General features: G+C 34.9%; 4 protein-coding genes across 4 annotated transcripts; 2 read left to right on the top strand and 2 right to left on the bottom strand.

Moving 5' to 3' along the window:
- Positions 1 to 95: 95 nt before the first annotated feature.
- Positions 96 to 1,053, top strand: LOC108857801 (uncharacterized). Its single transcript, XM_018631814.2, has one exon. The coding sequence runs from the start codon at positions 215 to 217 to the stop codon at positions 866 to 868; it is 654 nt and encodes a 217-aa protein (XP_018487316.1). The 5' UTR covers positions 96 to 214; the 3' UTR covers positions 869 to 1,053.
- Positions 1,054 to 3,164: 2,111 nt separating this feature from the next.
- On the bottom strand, positions 3,165 to 5,193 carry LOC108861757 (glucan endo-1,3-beta-glucosidase-like). Its single transcript, XM_018635706.2, has 2 exons — positions 4,658 to 5,193; positions 3,165 to 4,127 (listed from the first exon to the last, which is right to left on the bottom strand). The coding sequence occupies exons 1-2, from the start codon at positions 5,120 to 5,122 to the stop codon at positions 3,240 to 3,242; spliced, it is 1,353 nt and encodes a 450-aa protein (XP_018491208.1). The 5' UTR covers positions 5,123 to 5,193; the 3' UTR covers positions 3,165 to 3,239.
- Positions 5,194 to 9,436: 4,243 nt separating this feature from the next.
- On the bottom strand, positions 9,437 to 11,593 carry LOC108862573 (glucan endo-1,3-beta-glucosidase). Its single transcript, XM_018636745.2, has 2 exons — positions 11,032 to 11,593; positions 9,437 to 10,493 (listed from the first exon to the last, which is right to left on the bottom strand). Exons 1-2 carry the CDS (start codon positions 11,491 to 11,493, stop codon positions 9,594 to 9,596), a joined length of 1,362 nt encoding a protein of 453 aa, XP_018492247.1. The 5' UTR covers positions 11,494 to 11,593; the 3' UTR covers positions 9,437 to 9,593.
- Positions 11,594 to 13,210: 1,617 nt separating this feature from the next.
- LOC108856736 (triosephosphate isomerase, cytosolic) lies at positions 13,211 to 15,516 on the top strand. The gene is made up of 9 exons (XM_018630608.2): positions 13,211 to 13,369; positions 13,681 to 13,756; positions 14,066 to 14,189; positions 14,317 to 14,401; positions 14,505 to 14,637; positions 14,755 to 14,849; positions 14,949 to 15,027; positions 15,135 to 15,217; positions 15,309 to 15,516. Exons 1-9 carry the CDS (start codon positions 13,331 to 13,333, stop codon positions 15,357 to 15,359), a joined length of 765 nt encoding a protein of 254 aa, XP_018486110.1. The 5' UTR covers positions 13,211 to 13,330; the 3' UTR covers positions 15,360 to 15,516.
- The last annotated feature ends 778 nt before the right edge of the window (positions 15,517 to 16,294 follow it).

Below are 16,294 nucleotides of genomic sequence, written 5' to 3' on the forward strand. Positions count from 1 at the left end.
GTGGTCAAGTATGTTCTTGTATCATGATTTGGTTAATGATTTGGTTAATGAAAGTAGTTGTTGAGTTAAAAAAAAAAAAAAAAAAAATAATCAAAAAGAAAAGAGAGAGAGAGAGGCTCAATCAAAAGCACCAACCAAAGTTACACCAACTTCTTCTCACATCATCACAAACAAAAACCAAAGAGAGACACATCAAGAAAGAAACAGAGCAACCATGGAAGAGAGAGAGAAGAAAAGCAAGAAGAGTAAAAAGAATAAAGACACCAAATCCTCGCCGGACATCTCCTTCAAACCTTCCTCCGACGTCAAAGGCCTCAAGTTCGGCGGCCAGATTATCGTCAAATCATTCACTATCCGTCGAGCAAGAACACTCGAGCTCCTAAGACTCCTCTCCCTCCCTTCTCCATCATCTCCGCCGCTTCTCTCCACGGCGGCGTATATACCGACGAACTTCACGATCTTAGCTCACCAAGCATGGCACACACTAACCCTCGGACTAGGGACAAGAAAATCCAAAGTAGTGGTCTTCGTGTTCGAGTCCGAGGCGATGAGGACGGCGGTGGCGGCGGCGGCCGGAGGAATCTGGCCGTCGGAGATTCCGCTCGGTGACGTGAACAAGAAGATGATCAGAAAGTTAAAGAACTGGGAGATGGCGAGATTCAAGTTCAGGAAAGGGTGCTTAACGTTTTACGTCTACGCCGTGAGAAACGCCGGAAACGAAGGTTTTGCGGCGGCGGAGGACCTAAAGGTAATTTTACAAGCGGTGGTGGCTTTGAAAGACTTCATGGATCACACGGCGATGCTAGTAATGCCCCACCAGAAAGCTATTAATTACAGTTCTTGTCCTCCTTTTGCCATGGCTCACTAGTATAATTGAACTGTCCCTCTTCTTTTTCATTATTTTTGACTTCTTTTTTTTAATATACAAAAGTTAGTTTTTATTATTATTTATTTTTGGTTCCCTGATGAATTGAAAACAGGGATTGTTATTAATATGAGTTTTTTTGGTGGAAGATTGGTTTGAATAAGATCAAAATTGTTTTGTGTTGGATTGTTTGAGTTTGTTGCTTAAAGTTCAAATAGTTAATATGTATAAATTATTTTTACCTTTTAACTGATTAAATATCTGTATAAATTATTTAAGTTTTCAATTCGTGATTGTTCTAAGAAAATCTCCAATTATTTTTCTATTTTCTTATAACAGTATTAGAATAAAATTTTCTCCAATTCTTCTAAGTATTAATTAGTGTTTCTTCTTCTATATTTAGGAATTGCTCTATATTTGAAATAAATACATTGAAGTAAATATCATCTCTAATATATTTTTTTAATTTAGTACAAACATAACAAAATACATTGGAAATAGTTTAAACATCACGATATTAAGATTTATCTAAAATAAAATAGAAGCTAAATGTCTTTTGCTAACAACTACTCTCTCCATTCCCTAAGTTGAATTTTCTAGATTTATTTATTGCTTTGGAATGATAGACTTCTAGAAATTTTAAATTACTTTTAGTAGTTAATGTTGATAACTTGATAAATCATATACATTTAAGAAAAACTAGTAAAAATATTTGAAATGGTTAAATACTAGTGAATGATATTTATCGGAAAATGTATAATAAAATAAAAAATAAATTTAATAGTAAATATTTATTATATTCTATAATATGTGTGAATATTAAATTTAAGAAATTAAGAACAAAACAGCATAATTTTCTTAACTATATTTAACAGTTTAATTTTCTTAATTATAAGTATGACGATCCAAGAACAGGAAGAATTTTGTGCAATGTCTTTGATTTCTATAATCATTTTAAGAATAGGAAGGATCTCGTAGATATTGCCTTTTTGGTAGGTGTCGATAGTATGTGGCTAGTTATCCAAAAGAAGTGTCACAATTTATTTTATTTATGGTCGGACCAGTCAAATATTGTTCTTGAATGAGATTAAAACTAATTAATCCCTTATATATTGTGTCTAGATTGGACCAACAAAATGTTAATGATTCTGTATCAGCAATGTCAATATGACGCTCTGTGAACATTGTAATGTAATCATTGTAGAATATCATTGCCAGTGTGATTTTAGCCACTTTATAAATACAGTTTGCTCATGTTTGAATGAAATCAGGAGATCGAGGAAGAAAAAACATTGAAAGTTTCCGTTGAACATTGGTTTAGTCGACAATATTGTGGACAAACCATCAAGAGTATAGTACTAGGATGAGTGACTTTACTGCTGCACCCCTTAAAAAGTGTTTCAAAAAAAACAACGGTTACTTTACTAATTAGAGCCGTGCTTTAGATAATTATGCGATTTTGTCTTTGTTTAACCAACCGGTAAAGAGTTTTTTTTGTTGATAGAGTTGGAAGGTTTAGCAAGTAAGTTACAAAATAATGAAAAAGAAAGAGCACGAGAGTTATTTAAGCCACTCTAGGCAAAATCTCTTGAGAACCTTAGATGAAAAAATACGTCGATCGAAGAGTTTGAACTGAAAGACAATTTTAGCTGAAGGTGTCACTCTGTAGAAGTAACTCATAAATAACCATAGCAAAAAACACATCATTTTTGGAATCATACCTTAGGAGAGTGATGCCATAAGGATTCCCAACCTCATTAACAACCAACTAGTAGTGATCCTCGATGACTTTCGGTGGTTATTGGCGAGGAAATAATACTAACCAAGTTGATCTATAAGAACAATTACAAATTCATAAGACTATAAAATTTAGATTCGGAATTTTGAATATATAAATTCGATTATGGCGACTTCATGATTTTGTTATGCAGATCTGAAAATATATAATCTCAATTTTGTGAGTGTAATTTCTCATATATTGGTGTCACCCCAACCTACCAATGCATATATTGGTCGTGGAACTGGCCTGGAAAACATAATTATCTTGTTGATGAGATTGTGTTATTTTTTTGCTGAGTATTGATGAGATTATGTTCTAGCGTTCAAATTGCTTTATAGGTTGATGGACCATCTATCCAACATAAAGATCACGAGACAGCGTGATCAACGCGTTAAGCGTATGTCTAAAGCAAATATTATAAGAATTTCCTCCTTGCTTATTCAAATAAAAGGAAATGAATAAAGAAACCTTAAAACTAGAAGAATATCCAAAATTAAACATAAAGTACCTCACAAACCATAATTTTAAGTCTTTTTTTTATTCCAAATAAATGTTACATAGAAAATTCTCTTCAAAGGATGTCGCACTTAGTACTTACGCGCACCATTGCTTGGGTTTTTCCCCTACTATGACTCCGCTTCCACTGAAATAACACGACTCGTAAGTTTGACCGTGTTTCTGGAAATAAACATTCATCACAAAAGACGCTTGTGTCCTCAAACTGTTGGGGTTAGAGCACGAACCACCGGTTTGGATCGGTTTACAGTCAACGCCTCCCTGGCTACACACCCAGTTAATATTTCCCTGCAACTGCCCATCAGTAGCTCCCCACTTGGCCACACACCATTTACCACCACCAGCAATAGGCGCTGGCAATGCTGGTGTTGGGGGGCCACCACTTTGTTTGTTTCTGAGGAGGCCAACGTCGTAAACCGGGGCAAAATCTGGCCAGAAAAGCCCCCAGTTCCGCTCTGCGGTTGGACCAGGCTTGCCTTCTTCGTTGAACAAACTGAAAATGTACGTCTCGAACCGTCTGTTAGGCATGAGAGGTGTTCCTTTGCCTTGAGCACGTTTAATAATGTTGCGGTTGTACCAAGCCGCGTTTTCAGGAGTGCACCAATGTGCATCGCAAGCAGACGGCCAGCCTGTCTCACCAACGACGATGTCAACATCACCGTAGCCAAGAGCTTTCATGGCTGAGTAAGTCGAGTCCATGAGAGTATCGAACATGTTTGTGTAAACTTTGCCGGTTAACGGGTCACGGACGGTCTGGCACGGTGAGCGGAAAATGGCGAAGTTGACGTTTTTGGGATCGAAACCGAAGTAAGGGTAAGGGTTGACCACGAAAGGAGACTTGGTCTGGCGATGGAACGCTAGGATTGGAGCCAACACACCTTTGTCCCAGCCAGGTCTGAATCGACCGCTGCTTGGTGCACCGTTGAGTTCATTGACTATGATGTTAAGCGAATGTGCGGTTGTAACCTGAAACGAAGTTGCAGAAAAATAGTATACATTAAAAACAATTGTTACCTAACAAGTTACAAATTGATAACCATATTGGTCTAAATTTGCTATGAAATTAGTATATATTTTTTTTGGTGACGTAATCAAAGGACATTTTCAAGACATGGCAGACACACTACGAAAGTAACCGAATGTAAAGACAAACAAGACGGTGAAACAGTACGTGGGATCGTCTAAATGGTCGGAGCTTTGAATAATATTAACATTCACTATCCTAAATGATCGGACATTTTTCGTTTTTTTGCTTACAATCAATGCATTGGTTGAGTAAAAAAAACGAAAAACAAAATGCTTTTATCAAGCCAATCCTCAATTACTAACCAATAATGACGTCAAATGGATTATTAATTATTTTATTCACCAGAAACAGAAATAATCTGGAGATTAGGAAATGAATAACCAATAATGACATCAAATGTTATTAATTATTTTATTCACCAAAAACAGAAAAAAAAATCTAGCGATTATGAAATGAAGATAAAACTGACCTTGATATCTGTGACACCAGCATGAAACAAAGCAGCGAAAAGATTCTTCATCGCCGGTACAAGATTCTTGATCAAGTTATCATCTCCGGAGAGAAGAATCTCATTACCGACGGAGATATACTTGATCTTCGTCTGAGTGTGAAACGGCAAAATATTAGCAGAAACCCACCGACGAGCTTGTACTCCGTTAGCTAACGCCGGAATATCAACGTTAGGGACGGTAACGAAGACGGAGATTCCAGTTCCGGCGAAGGCACGGATGATATCGGGGTTCACGTTGAAGATTTTGACGCTGTCAATGGAAGTCTGATTCTTGAGGAAGTTCGCCACCTGAGTCGGCGGTGGGAGGTTTCCTAGAGTGCCGTAGTTGACGCCTATGGAGGATATAGTGGCGGGGAGGGTGAGAAATACGGCGGCTGAGAGGAGGAGGAGGAGGAGAGAGATTGATGGTGGCGCTTTGGCCATTTTTTGCTAGTTTTGGAGGTGTTTATTTATGAGGATCGAGTTAATGTTTTATTGAGAAACTATATATAATAGATATGACTGTTTTATAGAGGCGTATATACGTGTGTTATAAGTTTGTATGTAGATTTTGTATTGACGGACAGCTGGACTTTTTAGAAATGGAAGTAAATCAAATAAGATTGGTTCCAAAAAAATGGAAGTAAATAAAATAAGATTAGTTGCTCAAAAAAAAAGATTGGTTCTAAGGAAAAAGGAAGTAAATAAGATAAAGATTTCTTGACAGATAAAAAGGATAAGATTTTACCTCCCCCCACCCCCTCCCCAACCCAAAAGTAATAAAAATTGTTGGTTTTTAATTGTCTGCGTAGATATTAGTTCTTACATTTTAACAAAATTGATATTTATTTATTTCTTACGATTATATATTTTAGATGTGTCGTCAAATAACTAATTGTATTTAAAAGATTTAGAATGAATCTGGTAATATAGTTATTTTTAGTACAAATATTTCTAATCTATTTCACATACATTTGTTATTTAAATATTTTTAGTTTTATATATCAGAATCAAAACATTTAATCCTAAAAGGACTCAAATCGAAACTGACACATCAATTTATAATATCAGAGCGGAACCTAATTTTTTTGTCGGAAACTTAAACAGGCTCATATATACTTTGTATACCAAACTGGTAGTTATGCATTTATATGAACAACAAACGACGATTGTTCTTTGCATTATATGCGATATTGTCCGTCTTTGAATTTTGCGTTTGTAGTATATGAATGAGTTATAATATCTAAAAAATATAATACCCGAAAGTAATAACATGCGCTTAATTTTAAAACCTAAAAATTTTAATACCCGAATGAAATAACATGTACCTATATTGTAGATCTTAAAATCTACACTAACTATTTGATAGTGTTTGAGATGTAAAACTAAGGAAGAAAAAGGATGTGCACAACAATATCCTTAGAATACAACGATTTAAATATATTTTAGTTGATGAAAATTGACTTTTATTAACTTATGAAGGTTGAATAAAATAAATAATTGAGATTGAGAACTACAATTGAGATCAAAATAAAAGAAAAGATTGGTTCTAAGGAAAAAGGAAGTAAATAAGATAAAGATTTCTTGACAGATAAAAAGGATAAGATTTTACCTCCCCCACCCCCTCCCCCTCCCCAACCCAAAAGTAATAAAAATTGTTGGTTTTTAATTGTTTCCGTAGATATTAGTTCTTACATTTTAACAAAATTGATATTTATTTATTTTTATGATTATATATTTTAGATGTGTCGTCAAATAACTAATTGTATTTAAAAGATTTAGAATGAATCTGGTAATATAGTTATTTTTAGTACAAAGATTTCTAATCTATTTCACATACATTTGTTATTTAAATATTTTTAGTTTTATATATCAGAATCGAAGCATTTAAAACCTAAGAGGACTCAAATCGAAACTGACCCATCAATTTATAATATCAGAGCGGAACCTAATTTTTTTTTCCAGAAACTTAAACATGCTCATATATACTTTGTAGACCAAACTGGTAGCTATACATTTATATGAAAAACAAACGACGATTGTTCTTTGCATTATATGCGATATAGTCCGTCTTTGAGTTTTGCGTTTGTAGTATATGAATGAGCTATAATATCTAAAAATATAATACCCGAAAGTAATAGCATTCGCTTAATTTTAAAACCTAAAAATTCTAATACCCGAATGAAATAACATGTACCTATATTGTAGATCTTAAAATCTACACTAACTATTTGATAGTGTTTGAGATGTAAAACTAAGGAAGGAAAAAGATGTGCACAACAATATCCTTAGAATACAACGATTTAAATATATTCCAATTGATGAAAATTGACTTTTATTGACTTATGAAGGTTGAATAAAATAAATAATTGAGATTGAGAACTACAATTGAGATCAAATAAAGAAAAGATCTAAGGCGAGGTCGATGAGGTCAAAGTGTATAGGTCGTTCTCTCTCAAGTATTTCTAACGTGTCCTTTTCTTTTGACTTGATTTTTTACTTATAGCGACTTGGCTCCGAGATCTCCTCACCCGTTTCCTCAATCTCCGGACATTCCTCCTTCTAAACGAGCTCGTTTAACCCTTGTTTATTGGCCATTCTCTTATTGGGCTCGATCTACCTTATTTCTACCATGGCCCATCATCCAATCAACCGGTACCAACCCTAATTCTTTCTTTTAATAGAGATCGACTTACCGATGGGTTCGGGCCTTCGGTCCACCTCGTTTATGGTATTTTTTTGGTCCAACATATATGAGTATCATCTGAATGTTCATGTCTAACTGATTCTGTAAACAAATTAAAAAAAATTCTACGTGTTTGGCCATATTAAATGAAATAGAAAAATATTTAGTAAAATAGATATATAGTGTGAAAAGTTAAGTGACAATATATGTAACACATTTTCATTATTTTGATTTAAATTATTATTATGTTCACATTAAACAATGTTTTTGAATTATGTGTTTGCCTACACATAATTTTTCACCGATGGAAACGCCTCCACATCAACCGGTAGGGTTATTGGTGCGCTTGACGCTCTTTGAACCTAATACCTCACCTTTTAACAACATTCCTCTAGGATGGGTTGTCACAGTGCCACTCTGGACTTTGTAGTAGTAACTGATCAATAAGACAATGAAGGTGATTGATTATGATTTATCTTCTTGCTTTAGCTTTATTTATTTTTAAATCACTAAATTTTGTTAATTATGTTGTAGCTTTATTTTTAGTAGTTAAAGCATACATGTTTCTATAATTTTTTTACCAATCCTGCTTTAGCTTTATTTTTAAAGCTACAACAAAAAAAATAAAACAATTTTTTTCTTATGTATTTTAGATAAAAAAACTTAAAGCTTTGGTGATAATTGGTTCGACTGTAGTTTTAAAAATTTATCTGTAAAATTTTAGATGTAGGTAAATTGGTTGTAAATGTAAAGTTGTTACTGTATAATTTTTTGCAAAGACTTTTGTTGTAGTTAAATTTGTTGTAGCTGTAAGTTATAGACTGTAGATATTTTAAATTAAAATATGTGAAATATGTAACATATATACAAAATAATTAACTTTTAAATTAAATAATCATATTAATATTTTTATAAATTATCAAAGTTTACTGTTATTTAAAATGTGATATGTAAATAATAATTATGTTATTTAAAATATTTCAATAATTCAAAACAACCAAAATAAATAAAATATTTATAGGTGTTTTAATTATGATTATCTAATTTATTTGATATTATAGATAGTTTTTTTTTACAGATTCTACAGCCTATAAAAAAAATTTTAAAGTTTTTTACCTAAAATACATAAGAAAAAAATTGATTTAATATTCCTGTATCTTTAAAAATAAAGTTAAAGCACGATTGGTAAAAAAATATAGAAACTTGATGTAGGCTTTAACTATTAAAAATAAAGTTATTACATGATTGATAAAGTTTAGTGATTTAAAAATAAATAAAACTAAAGTAAGGAGATAAATCCCAACTAGTTACTCTCTTTTATTTATAGGCTGTAAAATAAAAAAAATATCTATAATATCAGATAAATTAGATAATCATAATTAAAAACATCTATAAATATTTAATCTAACTTTGGGTGTTTTAAAATTATTGAAATATTTTAAATAACAGTAAAGTTTGATAATTTATAAAAAATATTAATATAAATTATTCAATTGATAAAAATATTATTTTATATATATGTTACATATTTCACATATTTTATTTTAAAATATCTACAACATATAACTTACATCTACAACAAATTTAACTACAACAAAAATCTATGCAAAAAAATCTACCTACAACTAAAATTTTTTAAGACTACAGTTGAATCAATCATCACCCATAATCATAGCCAAAAAAAACTTTGTTTTTGTAATCATACATTAGGAGAGTGAGGCCTTTAGGTTTCTTAACCTCTTTTACAATCAACTAGTAGTGATCCTCGATGACATTCGGTGGTCATTGACTCATTGGCGAGAAGATACTAATCAAGTTGGTCAAAAAGATTATTTACAAATTCATAGACTAGAAAATTTAGATTTGGAATCTTAGAGTATCAAAATTCGGCGCCTGCGGGATTTCATTATACGGTTTGAGAGTGGATTCTCTCATATATTGTGTCATCCCAACCTACCAAAGTATGTTCCAACGTTCATATTGCTTTATAGGTTGATGGAGCATCTATATCAAACATAAAGATCACACGACGGCGGGATTACCGCGTTTAAAACGCATGTCAAAAGCAAATATTATGAGAAGTTCCTCTTCATTTATTCAAATAAAAAGGATTTAAAGAAAGGGAAATGAATAAAGAAACCTTAAAATCAGAAGAATATCCAGAAAACATAATGTTAAGTCTATCCGAACAAATGCTACATAGACAAATCTCTTAAAGAGATGTCTCACTTAGTACTTACACGCACCATTGCTTGGGTTGTTCCCAGCGATGACTCCGGTTCCACTGAAATTACATGACCCGTCAGTGCGACCGTTTTTCTGGAAATAAGCGTTCATCACAAAAGAAGCTTGCGACCTCACACTGCCAGGGTTAAAGCACGAACCACCGGTTTGGATCGGTTTACAGTCAACACCTCCTTGACTACACACCCAGTCAATATTCCCTTGCAACTGCGCATCGGTAGCTTCCGACTTGGCCACACACCATTTACCACCACCACCACTAGGCGCTGGCAACGCTGGTGCTGGACGGCCACCACCACCACCTTGTTTGTTTTTGAGGAGGCCAACGTCGTAAACCGGGGAAAAATCTGACCGGAAAAGCCCCCAGTTTCGCTCTGCGGTTGGACCGGGTTTGCCTTCTTCGTTGAACAGGCCGAAAATGTAAGTCTCGAACCGTCGGTTAGGCATGAGAGGTGTTCCTTGGCCTTGTGCACGTTTAATAATGTTGAGGTTGAACCAAGCCGCGTTTTCAAGAGAGCACCAAGGTGCATCGCAGGCAGACGGCCATCCCGTCTCACCAACGACGATGTCAACATCGTCGTAGCCGAGTGCTTTCATGGCTGAGTAAGTCGAGTCCATGAGAGTATCATACATGTTTGTGTAGACTTTGCCGGTTAACGGGTCACGGACCGCCTTGTACGGTGAGCGGAAAATGGCGAAGTTGACGTTTTTGGGGTCGAAACCGAAGTAAGGGTAAGGGTTAACCATGAAAGGAGACTTGGTCTGGCGATGGTAAGCTAGGATTGGAGCCAATACGCCTGTGTCCCAGCCAGGTCTGAATCGACCGCTGCTTGGTGCACCGTTAAGCTCATAGGCTATGATGTTAAGTGAGTGTGCGGTTGTGACCTGAGACCAAATTGCAACAAAAGTATATTATCAAAATCAATTACTATTATCTAACAAGTCACAAATGAATGAAACGACAATCATTGTGGCTAAATTTCATATGAATTTGATACTCTATATTATTTGATTTTACTAGGAGCATATATTATTTGATTTTACTAGGAGCATACAGTATATGTATTTGTGATGTAATGAAATGACATTTTAAGGAATGACAGCACGTGGGATAGTCTATATGGTCGGACCTTTGAATGATTATCCTTCACTAACTTTCTTTGATTCTTTTTACCCGATTTTTTTTTTTGAATTTTACTTGCGATATTTTTACCTTTAGATTGTTCCAACTTTATTATGCGCAATCAACGCATTGGTTCAGTTTTTTTCTCAACGTAAAAATTAACAAATTGCATTATCGCGCCAATTATCAATTATCATTTAATAAGTGACGCATAAATGACATCGAAATATATTATTAATTATTAAATCACCAAAAACAGAAAAAAAAAGTGTGGAGATTAATGAAGAGAAAAAAACTGACCTTAACATCTTTGACACCAGCACGTACCAAAGCAGCGTTAAGATTCTTCATCGCCGGTAAAAGATTCTTGATCATGTTATCATCTCCGGAGAGAAGAATCTCATTTCCGACAGAGATGTACTTGATCTTTGTCTGAGGATGAAACGGTTGAATATTAGCAGAAACCCACCGACGAGCTTCTATCCCGTTAGCTAACGCCGGAATATCACCGTTAGGGACGGTGACGACCACAGAGATTCCCGTTCCGGCGAAGGCACGGATGATATCTGGATTCACGTTGAAGATCTTGACGCTGTCTATGGTAGTCTGAGTCTTGAGGAAGTTCGCCACCTGAGTCGGAGGTGGGAGGTTTCCGAGAGTTCCGTAGTTGACGCCTATGGAGGAGATAGCGGCAGGGAGGGTGAGAAGTACGGCGGCGGAGAGGAGGAGGAGGAGAGAGATTGACGGTGGCGCTTTGGCCATTGTTTTGGTAGTTTTGGGAAAATGGGAAAATCAAACGATTCAAGTGAAACCCGTGAATAGTTTGGGGATGTTTATTTATGAGGAGAGAGATAATGTTTATTGAGAAACTACATATATATATATAATAGACATCTGTCTGTATAGGCCGCGTATACGTGTGGTAAAGTGTGTAGTATGTATTCTGCTTGTAGTGACGAACAGCTGGACTTTTTAGAAAGGAAATAAATAAGATGCTTGTCCTTTCACGTTCGTCGGCTTAAATTTAGGCAAACTTGTAAATAATGGGATAAAGTGATTTGGTTATGATGACCGTGAAAAAAATAGTTAATTTGGCTAAATATAGTTTTTTTATATTTTATTTTTGTCATGTTTTGGTGTCTTTTCTTTTTTTAAACTTATGTTTTGGTGTTTTTCTGCTGTTTTTAATTGGTTCTTACTTTTTCTGTGTGATTTAATCCAAAATCTTAACCTGATTTTTGCTAATCTAAAAGTTAGTTTATCGGATTATTTTTACTATCCTATTTTTATGTATATACAAATTTACTCGTTTCAAATAAAAGAAAGTAATATGGAGTGTTTGCTTCTTCTTTTTTCTGAATGTTGCTTTTCTAAGTTTTCGGATATGCTTTTTAACGATTCTTTTAATTGACAGATTTGAGTGTCCTAATTATACTTATTTAATGTAATTAACAAACTATTAGTACTATATAGGAGTAGTATATTAAATGAGAAGAAAAAGAAAGAGACGATAAATAGACGGACACGGTTTCTGATAGGCATATGGACACGTGTTTACTATGATAGAATCGTAGGAGTCTGAACACTGACGACCAAAGTCAAATAGATTCGAGTTTCAATGTATGAAAATGTGGAGGAAGCCGATTCTTAACCTTTACGTACCCTTTTGTTTAGCCACTTGTTGTGCTTTCTTTAGTAAAGAAAGATCCTCCCATGTCTCCTCCTCCGCTGCTACTAGATAACAGTTTTATTGTCATTGTCATTTGCCAATGACAGCAACTTACGCTGATTAAGTGATTACACAACCAAGGCAACTTTTTTTTTTGAGTGAAGAGCATCAACCAAGGCAAGACAACTTTTTAAATTTCAAATTAGGTGAATTGGCAGTTAATTTTATATATCCTAAAAATAAAAATTAGGCGAACATAGGATTGTAGACCCTATATTTCTGGAACAAGTTTGGAGCGGGGATTATTGAAAGACAATTTTCAATGGTGATAAAAAAAAATATGTTACCAGTTCGTCAGTTTCATTAACTTTGGTGGTATTCTGAACTTTAGATTAACAGAACTAAATTCAAAATATTAGGCTTTAGAGAGTAAAAGTTCAGGACTTCCGAATCAAATGGATTACTCAAGGCAACGTCTAAATCAGCCAAAGAAGGTAGCTGAAGTATATTCAGAACACAAAACTATGAAACGAAGAACATGCTTAGTGGGCTTATCTATATCCCTTTCCTCATGTATTTTGATGGGCCCGTTAAACATTATTACAACAGCAGCACTCTCCACGCCACATTTCTCGTTATTTGACGTTATTACCCTCATCTTTCCAGACCTTGGCCTACACGTCGACAATATATCCTCCCCCACGAAATTTACTTTATTACCCTCTTCTTTCCTTAGTCGTCTCAGGGGAATATTCCTATATACCTAGACACGATCGTAATTTCCAAACTCAAATGATATCGAGAGTTATAATATATAATAGTGACCCCTGCGAGAGACAACGGCCACTGAACACTCTCCTCTCTCTCTCGATCTATCTTTCTAAGCTCTCTACATCGTCGTTTCTCGTGATCATCGTTGAATTTGAAAAAATGGCCAGAAAGTTCTTCGTTGGAGGCAACTGGAAATGCGTAAGCCAACTTCTTCTTCTCCTCTATAACCGTAGTCCTTCTCACGTGAATTAGATCGGGAAATCTCACTTTGTAGATCGTTTTTTAGGTTTAGATCACTGTTTAGCTTGATTGATGTTGAATCTACAGATCCGTGGTGTGTGAGATTTATCGATTCGATGCGGGATCTCTAGATTTTGCTTTTTCTTTTCCTCAGTTTTGAATCTGAGTTCATCATCACATCAGTTTATATGTTGTTCATGCTTTGATTGAATCTTGGCTAAGAATTGCGCTTATGTTATGTTGGTGAATTTTTTTTAATCTCAATGTAGAACGGAACTAGTGAGGAGGTGAAGAAGATTGTGAACACTCTTAACGAAGCTAAAGTACCTTCCCAGGATGTCGTTGGTATGTGCATGTCGCTAGATATCTCCATCTTAATAAGTTTCATGCCAATCACTAAGCAGAAGAGTTTCTGAACTGACTTTAATCTGAGAAAAAAACGTATTTTACAATAGGACTTGCCAATACAAACAGTTCTGTGTCTGTTTGGCTATGTAGTGAGGTTGTGGGTTGATCAAATCTCTTAACATGTTGTTACTCGGATTTTTTTCATCTGCATTTCTTATGCACATATGTTTTGGTTTATATAATGTTTATATCAACCATCCAATACTCTTGATAACTAACGTATTGATGGAAATTCTACAAATGCAGAGGTTGTGCTTAGCCCTCCATATGTGTTTCTTCCTCTTGTTAAGAGCATTTTGAGGCCTGACTTCCATGTTGCTGCCCAAAACTGCTGGGTTAAGAAAGGAGGTGCCTTCACTGGTGAAGTGAGGTGATGAGATTCCCCTCCCTCGCGAGCTCACTTCTGTTTTCGAAGTTGCACTATATTGCTTGAAAACAAAATTTAATTACTTCGTTTCGTTTCCCTCATTATGCTTTTCTCTAATTTGTGTATGCAGTGCTGAGATGCTTGTGAACTTGGACATCCCATGGGTTATCCTTGGTCACTCTGAAAGGAGGGCACTCCTCAATGAATCAAACGAGGTTGGTGAGCTTTTAGTATTAATAAAATTTGCTCCACCACCATTGGGATTTGAGATTCATGATTTTGATATTTTTACCTCAATCCTTCTGCGTTTGTTTGTAGTTTGTCGGAGACAAGGTTGCCTATGCACTTGCTCAAGGTTTGAAAGTGATCGCTTGTGTTGGTGAGACTCTTGAGCAGCGAGAGGCTGGTTCGACCATGGATGTTGTGGCTGCCCAGACTAAAGCTATTGCTGGTATGAATATCCATTATATTGTCAAACACTTGTCATTGTTTATCTCCAAACTGCATAGAAATGTTTTGCTGGCCGTTCTTCTTACAAAGAACCTTTTTTTTTGGTTGGCAATGGCAGATCGAGTGTCGAACTGGTCAAATGTTGTTATAGCCTATGAACCAGTGTGGGCCATTGGAACCGGAAAGGTCGCTAGCCCAGCTCAAGCTCAGGAAGTAAGTTATTCTCTATGCGTGTGAGAGAGCTAAGCATTGTTGCTTATCGCCATGACTTTATATACGAAAACCAATATTCTTTCTCGTTTATGAACACAGGTACACGATGAGCTTAGGAAATGGCTTGCAAAGAACGTGAGTGATGATGTTGCCGCTACAACCCGCATCATATACGGAGGTAAAAACAATAAACAACATGTCATATGACTATACTTTGGTGTAAACCAAATGCCCTTCACAAAGTTTCTTTGATACTTAGCTTTGATTATGTAAATAAATTATCAGGATCCGTCAATGGTGGTAACTGCAAGGAGCTAGGTGGTCAGGCCGATGTTGATGGTTTCTTGGTCGGTGGTGCTTCTCTAAAGGTACACATTCGTATTGTGTTTTGTTTGTTTCAGTCAAAACCATTATCTAATGGTTTTTTTCTTCGTCTTTCATTCGTTGTTGCTTTTGCAGCCCGAGTTTATCGACATCATCAAGGCTGCCGAGGTGAAGAAAAGTGCTTAATGAGTTTCACTAAGCAATATAGCTTCCTTTTGCTTTTTTTTCCAGTCTCAACTCTGAATTTTAAAAATGAATAAGTTGATACAGTATTATTGTGATACTCTTTGGTTCATGTGTATGTTTTCTTGAGAAGGCAAACAATCATTTTCTTCACCATTTATTTAGCTGTGAGCTTACAAAATATCTCTCCCTTTGATGCTCTGTCCGTGTTCTTTAACTTCCGGGCTTTTTAATTAAAAGGAAATTAAGTTATATACAGCCCGATCGAGGAAGTGTTTTTCTCTTTGCTGTCTAGCCCAGTACAAATGATTTTAGCCCAATAACAAACGTCTCGGCTTTTCTTTTCTAAGAAGACTTTTCATTGACAGTGACACCATCAGTTCTTATCTCTACAGTCGTCCTATCGTTGTCCAATTAAATCATTTTAACTAATGTTTTGAAAATTTGGGTAGCGTCGTAGTTTGTTTTGTAGGGGTGGGAAAAAAACCCAAACCGAACTGAACCAACCAAACTGAAGTTAAACCGAACTAAACCAAACCGTGATCTCTATATAATCTAATTGGTTCATGTTTTATTTAATCCGAATAGTTTGGTTTGGTTTGGGTTTAAACCGAACCAAACCGACAATCCAATATATATATAGTAAAATATATATGATATATATATATATATATATATATATATATATTAACATATTGTAACTTTTAGTTAAAGTTTTGTTTTTTATTTTTTTCATAACTTTCATATCGTTAAAAAAATTATAAATACGATTCAAATAATACTATTATATATAAAATCATGTAGTATAAGTTTTTATATTTTTACTCTATCGTTTATGAGTTGATTACTTTTTAATAAAAATATAAAACTGATGCCTTCATATTTTATAATCAACTCGAACTATACCGAACCAAACTAGACCATAATAATGTAAACCG

The sequence above is a fragment of the Raphanus sativus genome, chromosome 5 (assembly GCF_000801105.2).
Source record: "Raphanus sativus cultivar WK10039 chromosome 5, ASM80110v3, whole genome shotgun sequence".
Taxonomy (NCBI): domain Eukaryota; kingdom Viridiplantae; phylum Streptophyta; class Magnoliopsida; order Brassicales; family Brassicaceae; genus Raphanus; species Raphanus sativus.

Bases quoted from the DNA above. Each gene is read 5' to 3' on its own strand.
- LOC108857801 (XM_018631814.2), top strand. From the start codon at position 215: ATGGAAGAGAGAGAGAAGAAAAGCAAGAAGAGTAAAAAGAATAAAGAC.
- LOC108861757 (XM_018635706.2), bottom strand. From the start codon at position 5,122: ATGGCCAAAGCGCCACCATCAATCTCTCTCCTCCTCCTCCTCCTCTCA. The intron at 4,128-4,657 runs GTCAGTTTTATC...ACTTCGTTTCAG, and splicing joins CTGGTGTCACAGATATCAAG to GTTACAACCGCACATTCGCT.
- LOC108862573 (XM_018636745.2), bottom strand. From the start codon at position 11,493: ATGGCCAAAGCGCCACCGTCAATCTCTCTCCTCCTCCTCCTCTCCGCC. The intron at 10,494-11,031 runs GTCAGTTTTTTT...ATTTGGTCTCAG, and splicing joins CTGGTGTCAAAGATGTTAAG to GTCACAACCGCACACTCACT.
- LOC108856736 (XM_018630608.2), top strand. From the start codon at position 13,331: ATGGCCAGAAAGTTCTTCGTTGGAGGCAACTGGAAATGC. The intron at 13,370-13,680 runs GTAAGCCAACTT...ATCTCAATGTAG, and splicing joins TTGGAGGCAACTGGAAATGC to AACGGAACTAGTGAGGAGGT. The intron at 14,402-14,504 runs GTTGGTGAGCTT...GTTTGTTTGTAG, and splicing joins TCCTCAATGAATCAAACGAG to TTTGTCGGAGACAAGGTTGC.